General features: G+C 43.1%; 1 protein-coding gene across 1 annotated transcript in view; it reads left to right on the forward strand.

Moving 5' to 3' along the window:
* Positions 1–289: 289 nt before the first annotated feature.
* MRAS (muscle RAS oncogene homolog) overlaps positions 290–20,339 on the forward strand; it is a 31,337-nt gene continuing 11,287 nt past the window's right edge. The window contains exons 1-3 of the mRNA XM_065413378.1: positions 290–482; positions 15,345–15,498; positions 19,172–19,271. Coding sequence (XP_065269450.1) covers positions 290–482; positions 15,345–15,498; positions 19,172–19,271 — 447 coding nt within the window. The remainder of the gene's footprint in view (positions 483–15,344; positions 15,499–19,171; positions 19,272–20,339) is intronic.

Genomic DNA, 20,339 nt, shown 5'->3' on the forward strand with positions numbered 1-20,339 from the left:
CGCTCTCACACCTCCCACAGTCCCTGAGGGCGGCTGCTTGCAATAGCAGTCCCTATGGAGTACAGAAACTACTCACTCCTGCTCTTCTCCAGGATGCTGGAAAGGGAGCAGGGAAGATGCAAGGTCATGGTCCCCCTTCTCCCTCCACCAGTCCAGAGTGAGGTTAATGGAAGGAATCCCAGCTGTGACTCCTCATGGAAACCGGTATCCAGGTAGCCATCTTGTTGTTGCTAATGCACGGTATGAGTCAGTCTTTCCTTTTCTCCTCCAGGTCTGACCCACTGGAAACATGGCTACGAGTGCTGTTCCAAGTGAAAACCTGCCCACATATAAACTGGTGGTGGTTGGGGACGGTGGCGTGGGGAAGAGTGCTCTCACCATTCAGTTCTTCCAGAAGATTTTTGTGCCAGACTATGACCCAACCATTGAGGATTCCTACCTGAAACACACGGAAATAGATGGCCAGTGGGCAATTCTTGATGGTGAGTAAACCTCCTTGGGTCTGTCCATTCTGACAGTACCCAAGCACATCTGTGTACTGACCTTTTCTATATCTTGTTGGGTTTACAAGCATCTTCTACTCCAATTTAGGCTGTTTGTAATTATACTGCAAACCACCTTGTGAGCTATTTGTACATGCTAGGCAACTGGCTTCTTGTAAAGCTACAGGACTCACGCAGGTTCATAAAAAACCTATGCATTACCAGGGAAGTTTATATGGGGGGATGCACTACGTTTAACTGCCCTATTTATGTGCCATATCAGTACTTGTACAAATCATTCTGCAAATAGTAAATTCTCTTCATTGCGATGCCCTAGTGGGCAATCTTTCCCTTTCCGTGGCCCCCATAATTCCTGATCACCTGTTATAACCAGTGCTTGGAAAAGCCTCTTGCCTCAGGTGTATGCGAGTGTGAAACTTGCCCTGGCAAGTGAGGGACCTGGAATATGAACATTAGATTGAGATACACCCGAGTCATCTGAAGGCATCCACATTCAGCAGAATTATAGTGCCTGTTGTTAAGCAGTCATTGCTATTAAATATCATTTGGGGTTAAATTGATTCTCTGGGGTGACGTCCTGCCTAAGTGGTGTATGCTGTAATAATAGTAAATGGATACTTGAGTGAGGACTACAATTAAAATATCCACTGCAGAAGATTTTATCCTCCAATAATTAAAGAACTGTGGTACCAATTGCATCCCATCATGTGAGGGAATTGGTTCTGTGATGGGTTACATTTAAGTCCACCTTTTAACATACCAGTTAGATGCCTGTCTGCTGTGTGGTGGTGCTTGTAACGGAAGATAGATCACTTGTGCTTCTGTTCTTGTTCATGCAAGAAAAATAAACTGAACTGGCTAAAATTGCAACATAGTCGTTTTTTAAAAAGGAAAATAGGTTGACCAGAAGCTCTAAGGGAAATTGTTTTCTGTCAGAAACCAAACTCTTCAGATGGTTTTATTTACAACGTACAATATCCAATATTAATGCATATGTATACTTGTACTTGGATGATGTAAACTGTGTGCTTCACTATGGTTTGTGTGACAAGTTAAGGAAATTCACTCCCCCCCCCCCCCCCCCCCAGCATTTCAACGCAATCACTAAAAAGCAACAAAATCAGCCTGAAAATGGTATTGGTCCATAGTAATGCAGAAAAGCCTGAAGTATTCAATAAATATTTCTGTATGTATTGGGGGGGGGGGGGGGGAGATGATGTAGTCATTTCATATGGTGAGGATAATGTTCTTTCCAGTCCACTAATATCTCAGAATGATATTAAACAGCGGCTACTAAAGACAGATCTTTTTAAATCAGCAGGTCCAGATAACTTGCATCCAAGAGTTTGAAAAGAGCTGGCTGAAGAGCTCATTGGACCGTTAATGTTGAGTTTTTTTTATTTATTTATTTATTTTTTTCAATAAGTCTGGAGCGCTAGGGAAGTTCCAGAAGATTGGAAGAAAGCTAGTGCTGTGCCAATTTTTAAAAAGGGTAAACGGACTGACCCAGATAATTATAGGCCTGTCAGTCCGACATTGGTCCCAGGCAAGATAATGGAGTGGCTGATATGGAACTCAATTTAATGAAGAATTAAAGGAAGGTAATATAATTAATGCTAGTCACGTGGGTCTGAAAAATAGATCCTGTCAAACTAACTTATCATTTTTTTAAATGAGATTACAAGTTGCGTTGATAAAGATAATAGTGTTGATGTGATATACTTTAGACTTCTATATGGTGTTTGACTTGGTATTGCATGACATTTTGATTAAAAAAAAAAAAAAAAACTAGAGCAATATAAAACTAACATGGCACACGTTAAATGGATTAAAAGTTGGCTAATAGATCTCAAAATGTAACTGGGGAATCAACATTACCTGCTCAATGATACTAGTGGGATCCCACAGGTACGAATTCTTGGCCCTATACTATTTTAACATATTTATCAGTGACCTGGAAGAGAACATAAAATCATCACTGAGAACATTTGCAGGTAACACACAAGCCAGGGGATGGTAAATAATGAAGTGGACGGATCACTGATTCAGAGCAATCTGGATCTCTTGGTTAGCTGGGTGTGAGCAATCAATACATGTTTTAATACAACTAAATGTAAGAGTACACCTCTAGGAACAAAAAATGCAGGCCATACTTACAGAGCGGGGGACTATCCTGGGAACCAGTGACTCATGGGGGGGGGGGGTAATTGGGAGTCATGGTGGAATAATCCACAGAACATGAGGTCCAAGTGCAACAGTGTGGCCAAAAGGGGTAATGCAATCCTGGGATGCATAAACAGGGAAAATTTTGAGTAGGAATAGAGAGATTCTTTCACCTCCGTATTTAGCACTGGTGTGACGTGCTGGAATACTTTTTGCTGTTCACGGTTCAAGAAGATAGTTCAAAGAAGAGCCCCAAGAATGATTAAAGAATTAGAAAACCTGCCTTACAGTGATAACCTTCTCTTTGTTAGACTCAAGAGGCTCAATCTAGTTTAAGAGGTGACTTGTAAGTAACAACACGGGGAACAAATATTTAATAATGGTCTCTTCAATCTAGCAGCGAAAGATCTAAAATGATGCAATGGCTGAAAGTTGAAGCTAGACCAATTCAGATTGGAAATAAGGTGTAACATTTTGAAGAGTGAGGGTAATTGACCACTGGAAGACTTCACCAAGAGTCATGGTGGATTCTCCATCACTGGCAACTTTTAAAACAAGATTGGATGGTTTTTCTAAAAGATCTGCTCTAGGAATTATTGTGGGGTCATTCTATATCCTTTGTTATACAGAGGGCCATACTAGATCATCACAGTGGTCCCTTCTGGCCTTGGGATCTAAATCTATGAACCATTAAGACATAATCCTCCAGACCAACCACAAATCACATGTATAAACACCCCCGCAGACTCCCGAGTTCCAATATCATGAACCAGTCCCAAAGCACGTGTCCAATTTCTCATAAGCGCATAGTCAACCCAAAACCATAACTTTAGCTTGGAATGCTATTTTTTCTGGTCGTGCTCAAGATGTTCTGGGGCTTTGGGTATGTGACGTTTGGCATTTGTGGCAACTGTAATTTTTTGAAACTACAGCCAGGCAGAAAAAGAGGGAGGGGAAGCCACCAGTATCTTTTAAAAGGAGCTTTTTTAAATCTTCAAAAATTCTTAATTTTTTTGGATCAAAATTATTTTACTGAGAATTCAGTTGCACGCTAAGACATTATGGTTACCTTTTAGTGAAGAAAAGCAGTGCCTAAAGTGTTTAAAGGAAGGCTATAAATCTTGTTTTAAGGCCTCAATCCTGAAAAAATGCATGTGCTTAAGCACATTAGTAGTCAATCACTCATGCTTAACTTTAAGCATGTGTGAGTGTTTGTAGGTTCAGGGCATAAATATGTATTGTGATGTTTGCTTTATTGCCTCTTTTCTCCCCCCCCCCTCCCGTGAGCTTTTATTTAACGAATTATTTTTAGTCCAGTATTACATCAGATACAAGCCAGATCCTGCTGTTAACTGTAGCCTGCCACTGTCTGATTTGCCTCCTTTGTCCAGAACCCTGCCTTCTAAACTGACAAGTGACCTTTGCTCTCTGCAGCCACGCCATGCATTCTTGCATCACAATAACAGCTGCTCCACACTAGGGCTGGTCAAAACGTGTATTTTGTTTTCAGCAGAAAAAAATTCCAAGAAAACAATCTTTTTTTTTTTTTTTTTTTTTTTTTTTTTTTTTTTATACTTGCATGTAACTTTTTTGGGGTTTTCATCAAAAACACCGAATCCACTTTTTTCTGCTGTCAACAAATGGAAGTTTTTTCTCACAGAACATTCTGTTTCAATAAAAAGCCATTTTTTGAACCCCCCCCCCCCCCCCCCCAGAAAAAGGCTTTGAATAAACAATTTTGAGTAGCTCTTCTCCACACATCTCATCACATCCGGAATTTAATTCAGCCCTACCCTGGAACTGCATTCTGGGAATCCCACTTGGCTTTAGAATCCTTATGCCACTGCTGTTGTACTGCCTCAAAGGTGAAACTGCAGCTGCCTTTATATCTTTCCCTTTATTCATCCAGCATTAGAAAACTCACCATACACCCCTGAGGTCAGCAAGTGGGGAAGAAAAGGACATTCTTGTTTGAAACTGCATGTGGCCCTTGCCATCCCCCTTGAGAGAAGAAAGGGTTTCTCTTACCTGTTTCCTTTGACACTGTTCCTTAAGGGCCTGTTGCAAAGCCCATTAAGGTCAATGGGTGTCTTTTCCATTGAGTTATCTGGGCTTTTGATCAGGTTCTAGTATCACAGAACAATACAAATCCTTAGACAGCTGGTCGCATGCTAGGTACATACTTTAGCATGAGTGGTTAAAGCAATACAGTCGGGAGAAGCATGACAGAAGTGTAAAGATGCATCACACTACCCTTCAGACTCATCTGTCTTCCTTTAATTATACTTCATTTGCAGTTAAATCCTTCACTGGGTGATTTGGGGTTTTTGTTTTTTTTTTTCAATCCAGTGCTTGTAAAAAGGGATTAGGACTGGCTGTGGAGGATGTGATTGCCAAGTGAAGACATACGATGAGGGGGCTTTATAAGCATCTAGTGATGCAGAAGTAAATATAACACACAAGCTGGAATGGGTAGGCATTTGACAACTTTGTTCCAAAAACACAGTCCACCTTCTTTGGAGTTCCTCTCCAAGCCTCTATGCTGTCCATGAGCTGTAATAATGTCCCAACATTGCCCTGTAAAATGCTTTGAGCTAACCAGCTCGGGTTTTTCCTCTCCTACACAAGAAGGGCAAGTGTAGGTCTTGTTTAACGGAAGCTGGCAACATGATGGAACTTTTTTAATTGGGCTATATAATTTCTTTACTCTCTTTCTCACTTGAACTAGGTTTAAATGCAATTTGCTTTTATTTCATTTTTCAGACCTTGGAGTCAAACCGGGGCTCTAACCCATCTACGGGGGATTTGCTCTCTGAGCTTGTTCAGGTCACTTATTCTCAGTGTCTGTTTTCCTAATTATAAAGAGGGGACAATACTATTGTCCCCATCTCACGGAGGTATTGTGAGACTTATTGGTAAGGAAGCACCTTAAGAGGATTGTATGCAAGATACTGCTACAAAAGTGCAAAGATAATTATTAATGGTCCTAACCAATCCAGTTTGCAGGACTGTCCCTGCAGTGTTCGGGGCACATTGCTGGTGAATACTATAGAGTGCTTTATTAAATAAGGGACGTGCACCTAAAGGCAAGTGCTAACTGTGAATTATAGGATGCTGTCTCCTTAGGGATGTTTTATGAGAACAGACTCCATTGTCCCTGCACTCAGCTATTTTCATTATTTCCTGCTGGCCTGTGAGGTCAAAGTGGCCATATCATACTGGATTAGATGCAGTCATACACACAGAGTGTACAGGCACATGTTGCAGGTTAGAATTAAATAGCTCTCAGAGTTAATCTAATTTGGTTAGCTGTATCTTTAAGGGAGTTTCAGTCACCGATTTTTCTTTCCCCTCTTTCTGTACACAGGCTGAATTAGTAAGCAGCAGAGGGTTTATTTTTATGTGACTGTTAAATGCCAATCTGGAATTATTATTCTGTACATGGAGCCACCATGGAATGCTTTCACAAGGCTAAAATTCCTAGGGGCTCAAGTCACACCCAGGGAAATGGGGGAGTCCAAAACCGCCTTGTTTCGCTGATAAGATGAAGGTTTGGTTGGCACATTGCTGGACCTAACTTGTCATGATTGACTTGTCTGCACCTTTTGTAGGCTCCCTGGGCTAGATTCTCAGCTGGTGTAAAGCAGTGTAACTGCATTGACTTTGGATCTACACTGAATTCAACCAGCTGAGGATCCGATCCTCTGTAAAATTTCAGACTGGGGTAGGGAGGGGAAGCTGGTAACTGTTGCCTATGCGTTTGGGTGCAGAAGCTACTGTGTACCTTTTTTTCCTGGGCATTACTGTTACACACGTGTGTGTTTCTAAAGACCCACATAAACTCCAATTCTGTGCTCTGTCTCCTGATTGCTAAACCAGTTAGTGAAAGTGACCCATTCCCTGGGGGCCAGTGCGTGGTGACCCCTGCATTCTCCAGTGGTTTGTGCAGTCTAGTTTTAAGTGCCTCACCTTTTGGGACCTCCCAGTTACGAGGTTATTCCAATCTTTCTAGCAGCACTTACTAGAGAGAAGATTTTTCCTGATATTCAGCTTGTTTTTCTTTTTAGTTCATGCCTTTGCTCCTAGTTATTATATCTTTGTGCATACTACCCTAGGAGCCTGATCCAAACCCGTCAAGTCAATGGAAAGACTCCAGTAGACATGGATCAGGCCCTACATAATCCTACTCCATCCTGTGTGTTTAAACCCTTGAAATAACTGCAGACAGTTATCCTGACCCCATACGTGTGTGTGCGCTTGCTCAGGATCTCTCTGTCCTGCTTTGCATTTCTCACTGTGAGGCAGGATGTTGCTGCAGGTCCTAAGACCACTTGAATTTGACTGTCTGTCTGCTTTTCCACTAAAGAAGCTTGGGAATTGTCTGACCAGAAGATGAAGGGTTGGGGTGTCTTCAGGCTCCTTCAGTCTTGCCTGGTGGTGGTTTTTTAATCAGGTAGTTTCACTGAATGAGCTAAATTTTAGCTTAAGCTGCTTCTTTTATTACTTGGGGTTTGTGACCTTCTAAGAGGCTTATTTTATTTTTGTCTTTCTGCCAGGAAAATGTCAATGTTGCAACATAGAAGACACAAGGCTTTGAATTCTTGTCTATTTGTCAGAGAAAAGGCCCTTTTTTACTAATCGGATCTTTACTCTGTTTGTTGAAATGGAAGCTGTTCTTTAGAGGGCTTCTCCGTCTTCGTAAAGGCCCTTTTTCTTTCCCCTAAAGAAAGGGCAAGAATTCAAGTACTTGTGTTTTTCCATGTTACAACATCTGTGTGTTTAGTTAGAGCACAATGCAGAGGCTTATAAAGGCCGAAGTGTTTCCTCATTGCATGGCTTTCCCCTGCAGAAAACTATCACATGATAAGAGCAGGATGGGAGCAACAGAAAGCTGACTAGGCCAAAGGCAAATCCATCCTGAAAACTGGTACAGTGAGCTAGTTTTCACTAGAGATGGGCCCAAGATGTGGAGTTCAGATCCAGACCTGAACTCTTGCTCTCCCCCCACAAACACACAGCCCTACCTCCAGGGGGTTCAGATCTGGTTGTCTGGGTCAGATCTAACTTTAGTTTACACCAAAGAAGGAACACTGAATAATATTAAATATAAGTGTTACTTACAGTCAACTCTGCATGTGTTTTACCACGCCCTCCCCACAGATATATTAATGGGAGTTATGCCTGTGGGCATATGCTCCAAAAAGCTCAACCAGGTCCATGTTCTCTGGCTAATGGACCAAATCATGGATTCAATATATTTCGCTCTGTTCAGAGCCTAGATTCACTGGGCTAAATTCATCCCTAGTGTAACTCCACTGAAGTCCCTCAACTGCTCTAGGGATGAACTTGTGTGTATCTTGCAGTTGCTGCAGCCAAGTTTTAAACCCAGCACCTCCTGCAATTCAGAAGGCTCCCAGAGGGATAGCTTCCAGCTGAGCTGATAAAATGGAGCCATACAAGCTTAGGGATGGAAACCACCCATTTGCTTGACTCAAAGCCTGCAAAGACTAATGCCTGTGCATAACTTCACTCATGCAAAGTAGCTGTATTGAAGTCAGTGGGGCTACTTAGGTAAGTTAAGGTAAGCACATGCATTAGTCTTTGCAGGCCAGGATCAAGGCTCTAGTCTGTTCCACAGCTGATATGTGATTGCCCCATCTAGTGGGGATTCCACCACCTCCACTGAGTGACTGCTCCCCTGCCGAATGGGTGTCACCATTGAGTAATCTCTCTTCTCGCTATTCACCCGAAAGCTTCCTTTGCGTGGATATACCCCCTTGCTTCCCCATTCACCAAGCCTGTTAGAACTGAGTTACTCAGCAGGAAGTTCTTTGCGTATCCTGAGTCAGATTTCAATTCTCACTAGATGGGAGTGGGGAGACATCACTGCCCCCTGCTGTCCAGGTCAATATTGGGACTTCAATGTCCGCAATATGTGTTGCCAAATGAGAGAGAATCTTAACTGCAGATTTAAGAGAAGAAATCCTGTAATCTATGTATCTCTACTTATTATTTCTGTCCAGAGTGGGTAGACTAGCCTCATGCAACAGTGAGACTGGGAATTGGAGAAGAACCTAAGGGAGTTAAGTACTCCATTCCCATTGAAATCACACATCCCTTAGGCTCCTCTGAAAACCCCAGCCCAAGCAAACTCTTACTCCGAAGAATAGTACTATTGACCTCAGTGCCTCCAGATAAGCTCCATTAACTTCAGTGGGGATTTTTGAATCCGTAAGGACCATTGATGTGAATAGGAGTTTTAGGCTTGAGTCCTTTGCCTCTAAACAAAGTAAGTTGTTAATCAGCCATAAAAAAATGCGGGTTGTTTGAGTATTTTGTGCCCAAAACTTTAAGTGCAAAAAACCCACAACACTTAAACTACACCAAAAAGTTGTACAAATCTATTACTAAAAATGCTTTTATTTTTCTAATAAGTTTAAATCTAAAACAAAATGACTAACACAACACAATGCTGCAGGGGAATTGTTAGCATGGGAAAACCCTGAAGGAGAAATAGACAAGATGTGAATGAAACTGACAAGTCAATATTTTTATTGCCTGAACTAAGAGGATTGCAGGGTGCTGGGGAAAGCGTACGTTGTGGGCAAGTAAGTTGGATTTTAAACATTATTTTGTTTTCAGTAATCTAAGGATTTTTGTCATGTGAGAGAATTTTTTTTTTTTTTTTAAACCTGACCGTGTCCTTCTTTTAAAACACAGTTGGTATTTGCTTTTTGTCTATTTTTCCTTCAGGTTCTCCCGCATAACACAGTGCTGCAAGGAAATGTTTAACTAAAACAAAATGAGCGTTCAAAAAAATCATTTTTGTAATGGATTAGTCTGAGTAGCCATAGTATGTGGTCACCTCACCGTCTTTAATGGTTTTTATCCCCACGAGACATGTGAGATAGGGAAGTGCTGATAGCCTCGTTTTATATATAGGGAACTGAGGCCCAGTCAGGCAATGCCTTCTGCCTTTTTAAAAGATGAATGGTAGCCCAGTAGACAGCTCTTCAAAAAGTTGGCTTTTAATGATCTGGTGAAAGCCATGTCTATTGGTCAGAGCAGGTTCTTGGCAACAGGACTCTTCCTGGGTTCCGTTTCCAAGTTCTATTACGGATTCACTGAGGCGCCAATCCTGCAACATACCAAGCGTTGCCAAGGAGATGGTGAGCAACCTGAGCCTTGAAGGATTGAGTTTTTAACCACTCTGTGTGCCTCACTTTAGCCATAGGTAAAATGGGAGGAAACTACTTTCTTCTTCAAGTGCTGATCCCTGTGTGTATTCCACTGTGAGTGTGTATGTGCTCCATGTACCTGAGACCACAGATTTCTAACTAGTAGTGTCCATTGGTCCACGCCTGCGCAGTTCCTCCCCTCATGCTCTGTACCGAGTGCATAAGCGGAGGTGCGGATCAATGCCTCTCCACTTCCTTCTGACCCGCACGGGGCCTGAGCCAGAATCTTCTGTGTCTGTAGCAATCTTCAGAATCGGCAAATATATCTGTATGTAGTTTTACCATTCTTAGTGTTTGAGTAGTTTCAGTGGTTTTTATAGTCTAGTTCGTTTGAGTCTTCCCCCACTTTGGGGAGCTTCTCCCCAAGGAGAAGGACTATGCCCAGAATCCTGGAGTTAAATGACTGTTTGTTTGTCCTACCCATGCTCCTTTTCCATCTGTAACTAATGCCAGCACTGCCTTGAGAAGGTGCCCAGCACTGCCAAGTGCAGCATTTGTTACTCCTTCTCTTCCCTGAACCTATAAGGGACAAGAGTTTTGCCTGTGGAAACACTTCCTGGAAAATGCCCTGAGACACTAGTCAGATCCAGGCTGGGGAGACCCCGCTGTATGATGGCCTCTGAGCACACACTCCGAAGCAGAGCCCGAAACCGCTAAGCCTAAGGAGTGCCTCAGGCCTCTGGCAAGAGTAAGGGACATTGTCATGGCCATAAGGAAGAAACTGGGAAGAAACTACTCCAGTGAGAGAGAGCGTCCTGCTTGTACAAGACTTTCTGGTCTCCAAAAAAGTGTTCTATAATTGCTACCTACTATTAATAAGATTTTTGTACTTCAGCTGTTCCTATTACTGGACCCATCAGTGTCAGAAAAACACCTGAGAAGGGGTGTAAATTATATCTAGAACTTATGGGGTACCTGGTATATCATCTCTCCCAGTTTACATAGCACTGAACACTTATACTCTAAAGGAGTCTGCTAGAAATTAAACTGGGGCTCTTGCCAGTCACTTACATGACCCTTAACTATTCACACAATCTAAGGCTACGTCTACACTACCCACCTGAATTGGCGGGTAGAAATCAATCTCTCGGGGATCGAATTATCGCGTCTCGTCAGGACGCGACAATCGATCCCCGAATCGATGCTTGTACTCCACCAGCGCAGGTAGGAGTAAGCACCGTCGACGGGGGAGCGGCGGCGGTCGATTTGCCGCCGTCCTCACAGCAGGGTAAGTTGGCTCGGATACGTCGAATTCAGCTACGCTATTTGCGTATCTTAAATTGACGACACACACCTCCCCCTTCCCCCCCCCACACCCCCCCCCCGTAGTGAGGACATAGCCTAAGATGTACTGAACCTTCATCCCTTTCTGTTTTATAGTTTAGTTGTGGCCTGGCCTGGATAAACCGATGTACGCTCTCAGCAGGAGCCCTGACCATCAGGTTTGGGAGGGTGGCACTACACCAGGCCACACCTGAGCAGCACGGTGACCCTGTGCATTAGATCATAACACCACTCACTCAAATTTGGCCCGAGGGGTGGGTGGGCCAAATTTGAGTGAGTGGTGTTGCGATCTGGTGCACGGGGTCGCTGTACTGCTCAGCTTTGGCCCGGCTGCCCCTCTGTCATGACAGGGGAGTCGTCTGGGCCAAATTGAGTAAAGATGGAGGAGGCCTCCAGTTCCATGGTGTGCAGGGCCCCAAAATGCTTTAACCTGGTGCCAGATGCTGTTTTACAATTGGAATGCTCACTCGCCTTTCTATGAACACCGTGACCAAAAGCCCTTTAAATAGAAGCTGCTGACCCGGCAACTCTGTCGATGGTGGCAAAGGTCCAAGTGAGGCAGGAGCCCCCCCCCATGATGTCAGAGTCTGGTGTTCCGTGCTGCCCCAAGGGAGTAGTAACTGGAGACCGTAATATTCACTGATTCCATAACTAAGGAGGGAGGAGAGGGAGCTCCAGAGGGGAGGTTGTAGAAATGTTTACGTGTCTCATGGAAGGCTTGAGCTCTTGGAGAGCAAGGAAAATATTTCTCTAACAAGGCTAGTCTGCAGAATGGTGTGCTGCACTAGAGTGATACACAAAGCATCCCTGCCTGAACAGTGTAGTCTGTAAGTCATGCACAAGACAGACCGGGCAAAGCAAACACCAGAAGGGCTGAGGAATTCCGCAGGAAAAACCATAGGATGTGACAAGCCTTCGATCTGAGGTTACAGATTGAAGCTGCAGCCCATTTTGGATGGAGGGCCATGCTGCAGAAAGAGCCCTGGGGAAGGGATTCTCGCTGACTCAGCCAGAATTCTCCCAAGGACTCTAGGGGAGGGAGTGCAGTGGAGGATGGCTCCAGGGTACAGCTCGTCCCTGCCCCACCAGAGATACTGGCTGGTGTGGGATTGGGACTGTGGCATCGCCTTCTCTGTGTGGAGTCTGCCCCCACGCCCCCATCCAATTGTAGCTGGTCCTTGTTCATGGGTACAAGGAATGGGTGGAGGGATGAAGCTTCTCCCATCCTCTTCCTCCCCGTACCCATTTTCTTGGCTCCATGCGCTTCAGCCCAAGGCATGGAAATTGACGAGACATAAAGTAGCCCAGGTTGTGTCTCACTGTAATTTGCACTAAAGGACAAGCCTGCACCCTTGGCTTCCAAGGTTCTAGAGGAGTGGGAGGAGATGATGTATAACTGTTCTACACTCCATGCTGCTAGCACTTGCTTGCCCGTTTACTAGTTCCAGGTTTGCATTCCTTATGTGGATCAGGAATGAGTCCTTCGGTTTCAGGGGCAGCTGTATTAGACAGATAATTTGGGAGTAGCAAAGGGCCTGCATGCTGGGGCTGGGAGCAGGTAGGCCCCATGATGTGAGGTTTTAGAAGTTCTCTCAACACAATACCTATGATCTCCAAAAGCTTGTGCTATGATCAATCACTTTTCCTTAATATGAAGGCCTAATGCACAGGGGCAGATAGCAGAGCACACTTCTACAGGTGTTATGTTTGGCAGGTTGGCATGGCTGGCTACTGATGTTGACTCTGCAGGTACCACCAGGACTGAAGCAGCTCCAGGGGGCTTATCCTCTAGAAACCAAGGCAGCCTCCACATCTGACGCAAACAAGGAGTGCCTCGTTAGGGTCACAAACCTGCACAACAAGAGAACCCTGTGTCACGCACCCTCAGTCTAGTCAATAGATTGCTTATAGCCCGATGCCTCCTTTTCTGGTGCGTATGTGGGCAGCAAATGCTGATAGGCAACGTGTCCAGTTGCCCCAGCTCTCCGCTTTACTTTTCTAACTCCGTACCTTCCCTACTCATTTGAATAGCCAATATCCCACTCTGTATAGTGTTCTCATTTCTGCTTGGAGGATCCCATGTTAGCTGCTCCCCCTCTGCTTCCTCTCATGCTTCATGACTTCAAAGGTCACCATTTTGGGGCATTCCTGCTGCCTACGGAAGTGAACCTATGCGTGTAGATTTGGCTTACTGAACCAATTGGAATGCATCAGACCTGAGGTCCCGTAGGCTGCCTCAGAGAGTGGCCAGCACAGGATGCATCGGAGGAAGGCTGTAAGAATCCTGCAGTAAGCCAACATGAGATAACCCACCCCCCTCATCCTATTGGCTTCAGGGCCCAAGCCAATCACTACGCTTTTATATCCCTTCTGAAATGTTTATTACCTGTAACTCTGGACATTCCTAATAAATCTCCAGTCTCTTTTAGAATCCTATTAAGTCCTTGACCTCCATGACTCCCTGTGTTTCTTCCCATGCCTTCCTTCCACCCTTGTTCCCCTGCACAGGTGGGTTTGACTGGCAAACTAAGCCTCCAGCACTGGTAATAAAACATTAAGAATCTCCAGTATTTCACTGTGAAACAGGTGATGTAGAATGACTGAAGAAGGGCAAGACTGAGGTTGACGCTCATGGCTCCGTTCCTCCAGCATTCTTAGGGTATATAGATTATGTGAGAGACACTCCTAGCTCACCATGGGTAGAGCAAGAAGTTGAGGGTTAGTTTGTAACAAGGGAGATTTAGGATGGATATTAGGAACAACTTTCGAATTACAGTATAAGGATGGTTAAGTACTGGAACAGGTTACTTAGGGGGAGTGTGGAATCCCCATCATTGGAGGTTTTTAAGAACTGATAAAACAAACACCTGTCAGGGATGGTCTAGGTATTCTTAATCCTGCCTCAGCACAGAGGGATGGGCTAGATGACTTCTTTAGGTTCCTTCTCGCCCTACATTTCTCCCCCCCTTACAGATGATCCCTGCTTACTGCGCTAAACTAAAATGAAACCTTTCCAAGATCCTTCTCAATATGTCCTCATAGGATACTTTTTTCTCCCCCCCCCCCCCCAGCTTAAAACCTGGCGATTGATTTAACCCTGGGACGGAGAATCGCCACACCCCTTAAGTATCTACGTTCAGTGTTTATCTAGAATACAGATGTCGTTTCCTCCTGCTCTGGCTCCTAAGGTAGCTTACTGGGACCCCAGCTACATAGGGTGGTATGACCAAATGAATTACAGACACAGTAAAAGGAGACTAGCCCATTGGAGCCGGCGTAGAGCTGGAGCATAGCAGTCACTGCCCATCGTGGTTGCTACTCTGATAGTGGTGTTCTGGCGGGGTGTGGTACGGGTGACCGATTGCTAAGCAGCATCACTGACTGATGCAGGATATAAGCACACTCACAGAAGCCTGATTAGACTGCAGACTGAACCTCAGACAGGGAAGTCACTTAAAACTTGACTGTCTTTCCTAGCCAGCTAGTGGCTTTAGGGTGATCTATTTAGGAGTGGCCCTGAGGCTCTCCTCCTTTGGCCGGGAGCAAAAAACTGTGCAAAATAATTCTTTGGTCTTGGACAAGGACTGTAAACAAAAAGCAATTGTTCCAATATGTGGCCCAGCTCCACGTGGTCAGCTGGTTAATGGAGTAGCCGAGTCATCTGAACTGGTGTCTACCTCCCCTCCTAGTCTCCTGTGTGGGGAAACGATGAGATTGGCAAGGCAGAAATTGAGGATATTAGCCATGACCAGTCAAAGAGCTGATGCACCTAATTCAGCATCCTGCTTTTGGCAGCAACCGATGCTTATTGCTTTGGAGGAAGGTGGAAGCCATCTAATCCTGTGCAGGGATGGTAGGTGTAGTGAAGGAGATAGTACAATGAAGGTTGGATAGCAATGGCACAATGCTGGGGGGAAGAAGGGGGGCTGATAGCACTTCTCACTTGACTAGCTCGTGTGGTCAGTAATGTTTTGTGATTCCCCAACCAAACCTTCTACTTGATTTGACCAAGGAAGCAAACCAGTAACCTTGAATGGCACCTGTCAGATCTCGACAGTCATCTCAGTGAAGGTAGGAACGTGAAGAAAGATGTAATGTAGTGACGGCAGTGCCAGCAGAATGACTAACAATCTTCTCCCCTCCTCCCCTATGCTAGTCCTAGACACTGCGGGACAAGAGGAGTTCAGTGCTATGCGGGAGCAATACATGCGGACGGGGGACGGGTTCCTTATAGTCTATTCAGTCACGGACAAAGCCAGCTTTGAACACGTGGACAGGTTCCACCAACTGATCCTCCGAGTCAAAGACAGGTGAGTGCACTGGAGGGAAGAGCTCCCTTAACGCGAATTCTTGCTGCTTTGGAGGCATTATGCTCCAGCGGGTAGAGCACTGCACTGGGACTCACGAGATCTGGGTTCTAGTCCTAGCTCTGCCACTGACCTGCTGAATGACCATGGGCAAGTCACTTCCCCACTCTGTGCCTCAGTTTCCAGATCCATAAAATGGGGTAAAGTCACTTACCCTCCTTTGCCAAGTGCTTTGAGATCTACAGATGGAAAACGCTGAGAACTAGGTGGAATTATTATTATTTATTATTCAATGAACAGCATCTCTGTGTACTTGCATTTAGGTGTCTGGGAATGAATGGTTGATGGAAGATTTACATGGGGTGGATAGTTCAGTTGTCTAACACTTGTGAATAAAAGAGAGAAGGCAGTATTCAAGCTCTAAACCAGTGGTAAGCCAATACTTCAGAAAGATCAAAGAGGAAGCTCACAGGGTCTTTTTATCTTGTTAATAATTCACTCTTCTCCATCCTACCACGTAAGTGTTTTCCATTTTCACTGGGTGGAGTGTGAATTTAGATCCTGCATCCCTGCAGCTTTAAAGCACTTAATTTTTCCATTCATAATTTTTTTTTTTAATCAAGGGAGCGCTCGAGAAGTTGCCAGAGGGAGTCAGTCCTTGTTGCTGGCTTTTTGGCTCTGAATAACTCCCCAAAAGGAGGGGTGGACTTATGAGAGGTTTACTGTTGGAATGCTTTTCCACTGAAGTGTCCAATACAAAGCCCACAAGAGTGGGAAATGAAGGAAAAGCTACCCTTTTACTGCATCTAGATGAACATAAATAGCAATCGTTTCATTTGCCTCCTAGATACAGAAGTGGGATTTTCTCCATATTTACCACATTCTCTCAAAACCTGAGCCTAAGCTAGGTCGACAATGAAGTCTTTGTAAGTTGAGAGAGAACAAGACAGTGTTCTATAACCTGTTATGAATAGACATGCGTTTTATCTAATTAAATTCAATGAAAATGGGTCACCCTTTTGGTTTTGATATGAAACTTTCCTCTCTCCCCCCCACCCCTTCAGCGATGTTGTTAACCCAAACACAACAGCTTGTGTATGAGAACTGGGAAGTGAAATTGACTAGAAAGAAAAATGTTCTCCTTTTTCCAGCTCAACCTGAGTGAAGTGCATAAAGTAAACAAACAGTTCAAATGATAAAAAGTAAAGTTAGCTTATTTAAAAGCTGGAATCATTTTAATTAGCCAACGCTCTATTAGCAGCCTGGGTAAAGGGTTTTCATACTACGTGGCACTGAATTCTGAACTGAGCTCGGTAGTTACTCCAGATTCATACCAGTGTAACTGAGAACAGAATTTGGCTATGTTTTCATACAACAATCCTATGTCCCCCTTAAGCATTTATTTTTGGAGATTTGAAATCCAAGAGGTTTCCTTCTTTGGAAGAGTTGTTTAAAAGACAGTGCTTTTTTCAGTACATTTAACTGTTGTGTAGTCAATAGCTGCATTTGCCCTGTTCAACTAGCAATCATACAACTCACTACAGGGAACAATGTCCAGAGTTTTATTTCTGACGTAAACAAGGCAAATTACATACTGTCCAAATTTAGTCGGTTTCTACCACTGTGCTGCCAACCAGAGAAGAATGGATCATTGAAGAGAGCAAAGCGCTTACCCCAGAATAGACATAGAATCAAGATCCATTATTGCTCAGACATTTAATTAAATCCATATTATCATAATTAACTGTAAGAGTAAATGGAAATTCAAAAACCTGTGTTCAGTGTATCTCCAGCCACAGTTATGAAGCAGTATGTCAGAGAAAAGACAGAGTCCTTCTCTGTCTCAGTGAAAAAAAGACATGGAAACAGATGCTGAAAATTCATTTGAACTTAAAGTAACTCCAGTCAAAACTTTTATACAAATAAGTAAGGCTTGCTACTTGTCATGGCAAATAGGAAAAAATGCTGGCCCATGATATTTTATTATATTTTTTTTTCCCAAGAAGAAATAGAGTTGGGGAAAATCAATTGTTTTACAGTAAAATAGTAAAAACCATTTCATCTTATTTAGCAGTTTTAAAACTAGTCAAACCCCATTCAATACTCCACTCCATTGGCTGTACATAGGGCCTGGTGGGTAAAAATTCATGGGAGAGTCTTGCTCAGTAGAATACTAGCATTAATGACCAATCATGATTGTTTTGGGGGGCAGGACCTAAAAGACACATGGCCAGATCCTCAGTTGGTGTACACTTGCATAGTTCCATTGATCTATGCTGATTTACACCAGGTTAGGATTTAGCCCAGTTTTTGTCATAGAAGCCATAGAAGTGTCTGTAGACTGTTAGAGCAATTATTGTAAAGTTAGGCAACTTTTGATACTTAAGGATAGTAGTTCACTCCCTTGTATTTTTAGAGGCAGGAGGCACTAGGTAATAGTATTGTTCCTGTAGTCCACCAGCTCCTGAATAGGGAATATTCCAAATAGGCCTTCAGCATATTTTTGGTACCTCACAATAACTGTGTATTGAAATCCATTTGTTGTCAGCCACGAAAATATTCCCAGTATGTTCCTCTGCGCTTCTCCCCCGCCCCCCCCAAAAAAATAATGTTGCCATATGGACACCGCATCATTTCCCTCCAGTTCTCATTTGCGAGCATAGTTCTGAGATACAGCTTGAGTGAAACTAATCAGAAGCCATAACAAGAAATGTTGGAAATCTGCCCATTTTCTCTTGATTACAATGTCTTTGGATGCCTACACTAATTTTCTTCCATGCGTTTGGACCAATATTAGTTAAGTACTGAAGTTGTGTAACTGATAGGAAGCTTGGATCATGGTGGAGCTTGTTCTTAAACTATAAGAAAACAGCAGCTTTGATCACTTACAGGCACATCAGCTATTTGTGTACAACTTGTAATGTGCTAACTACCAAGGAAAATATCTTGCCTAGGTAATGTATAAATAGATACGAGTCCTGCTTTTGTGGTGATGTATGATTGCTTGATCCTGCTTGTAATTATAACTAGGCTTGGCAGAATTTGATTTTTATTTTTTATAATTTCAAAAGATAATATTGATGTTTATTTTTAAGCTTTTTTTAAATTTTTATCAGTTTTCACAATTCCATGAAGTTTTGGGCTTTAAGCATTTTTTTCCGTTTTTAATTGATTTTCAGTTTTAACAGTTGCAGGAAATTAGGGGGAGGGGGACTGATAATTATTTTATGACCGTAGACATTGAGATTCAAAAGTTAAAACTTTCTACACAGTTAACACAAATTGTCAATATCACATATCAAAATGTACAAAGTAAAAATTCTTAAATCAACAAATCATATCTGTTTTCACTATTCATACACTAGTCCATTTGTTACATGTGTAATCCAAAAGTCTAAATCCCTGGATTTTGGCTCTAATAAATTCTCAGGCAGCATTTTTCATTGATAATAATCAAAATATACAGATAAAGAAAGTGTTTTTCATCAGTTTGTGTGTGTACAGTGAAATCTGTTTACCAATATTTACCGATTAAAAATCTAATCCTTCCGAGCCTAATTATAACTAATCTGCTAAATGCCTACATGCTGCATCTTTCTAGCTGAAAATGCTAGATGGTGGTAGTCTTTGAAAAGGAAGCTTACACTGAAAGTCTCCTCATATTGCTTTCTTGCAGAGAGTCTTTTCCAATGATATTGGTGGCCAACAAAGTTGATCTAATGCATTTGCGGAAAATCACTCGGGAACAAGGAAGAGAAATGGCAACTAAACATAACGTAAGTTTGTGGGTGTGTGTTTGTTTGCATGTTGTTTTGGCAGTCGCACTGCTTTTAAGTTCCATTACAGGCATTCAGAATGGGATTCATTCCGCATTTGGAGTTTAATTCGATCACTTCTCTTATAATTAAACACTTGCAATTCCATTTTCAAATAAAAGGCAAAGAAAGTAGTAGAGAGAGAGGTTACTTCCAGTGGGGCCAGTTCTGTACACCATACTATAGCAGAGCTATGATGATAAGAAAGTCATTAGAGAGATAAGGTGGGTGAGGTAATATCTTTATTGGACCAATTACTGTTGGTGAAAGACAAGCTCTTCAGGTCTGGAAAAGGAACCGCCCCCTCCCCCCAGCTTCTCAAAAGCTGATCTCTCTCACCGGCAGAAGTTGGTACAATAAAAGATATTCCCTCACCACCCACCTGACCTCTCTAATATCTTGGGACCCGCATGGCTACAGCTACACTGCACACATGATCATAAAGTCATGTAATGCAAGTTATTTGCAGGTGGGTGGAATGTGCCTGTAAGATGGACAAAATGCACTCTTCAAATGAAAATGCAGAAAAGGTAGTTAGAGATACACAGGGCCTTATTCTGATCTCGGACGGTTGTCAATCAGGAGTAAGTCCATTAATGATGATGAAATTACATGAGTGTAAAACCCATATAAATCAGACCCAATATCTCAGTTCCCTGTTATCCATACTGCAGTTTGGCTCCAGAAATGGCTCCCAAGTAAGATTATAATCACCATTATACTAGGTTAATCCCTTCTAAATGCCCACAGTCATGGAAAAGACTTAATGGAACTTGCCGCATCCCAATGGATAACATAATGTGAATTATTCAGGGTATATTTATTCCCACCCCTGTAAAGAAGCTTTTGTGGAAGAGCAGAGAGCCAGTCAACCTAAACAAGAACAACACACAGCTCCTGTGTTGTGCTCAGTTTCAGTGGTGTGGAAGGTGCTGTATGTGCAAATGCAGAATTTTCAAATGCAATATCAGAAGCCAGGGTTACAAATATGGCTCTTTGCTAGGTCTGTACGCTACAAGTGACCACAAA

Source organism: Emys orbicularis, chromosome 11 (assembly GCF_028017835.1).
Source record: "Emys orbicularis isolate rEmyOrb1 chromosome 11, rEmyOrb1.hap1, whole genome shotgun sequence".
Taxonomy (NCBI): Eukaryota; Metazoa; Chordata; order Testudines; family Emydidae; genus Emys; species Emys orbicularis.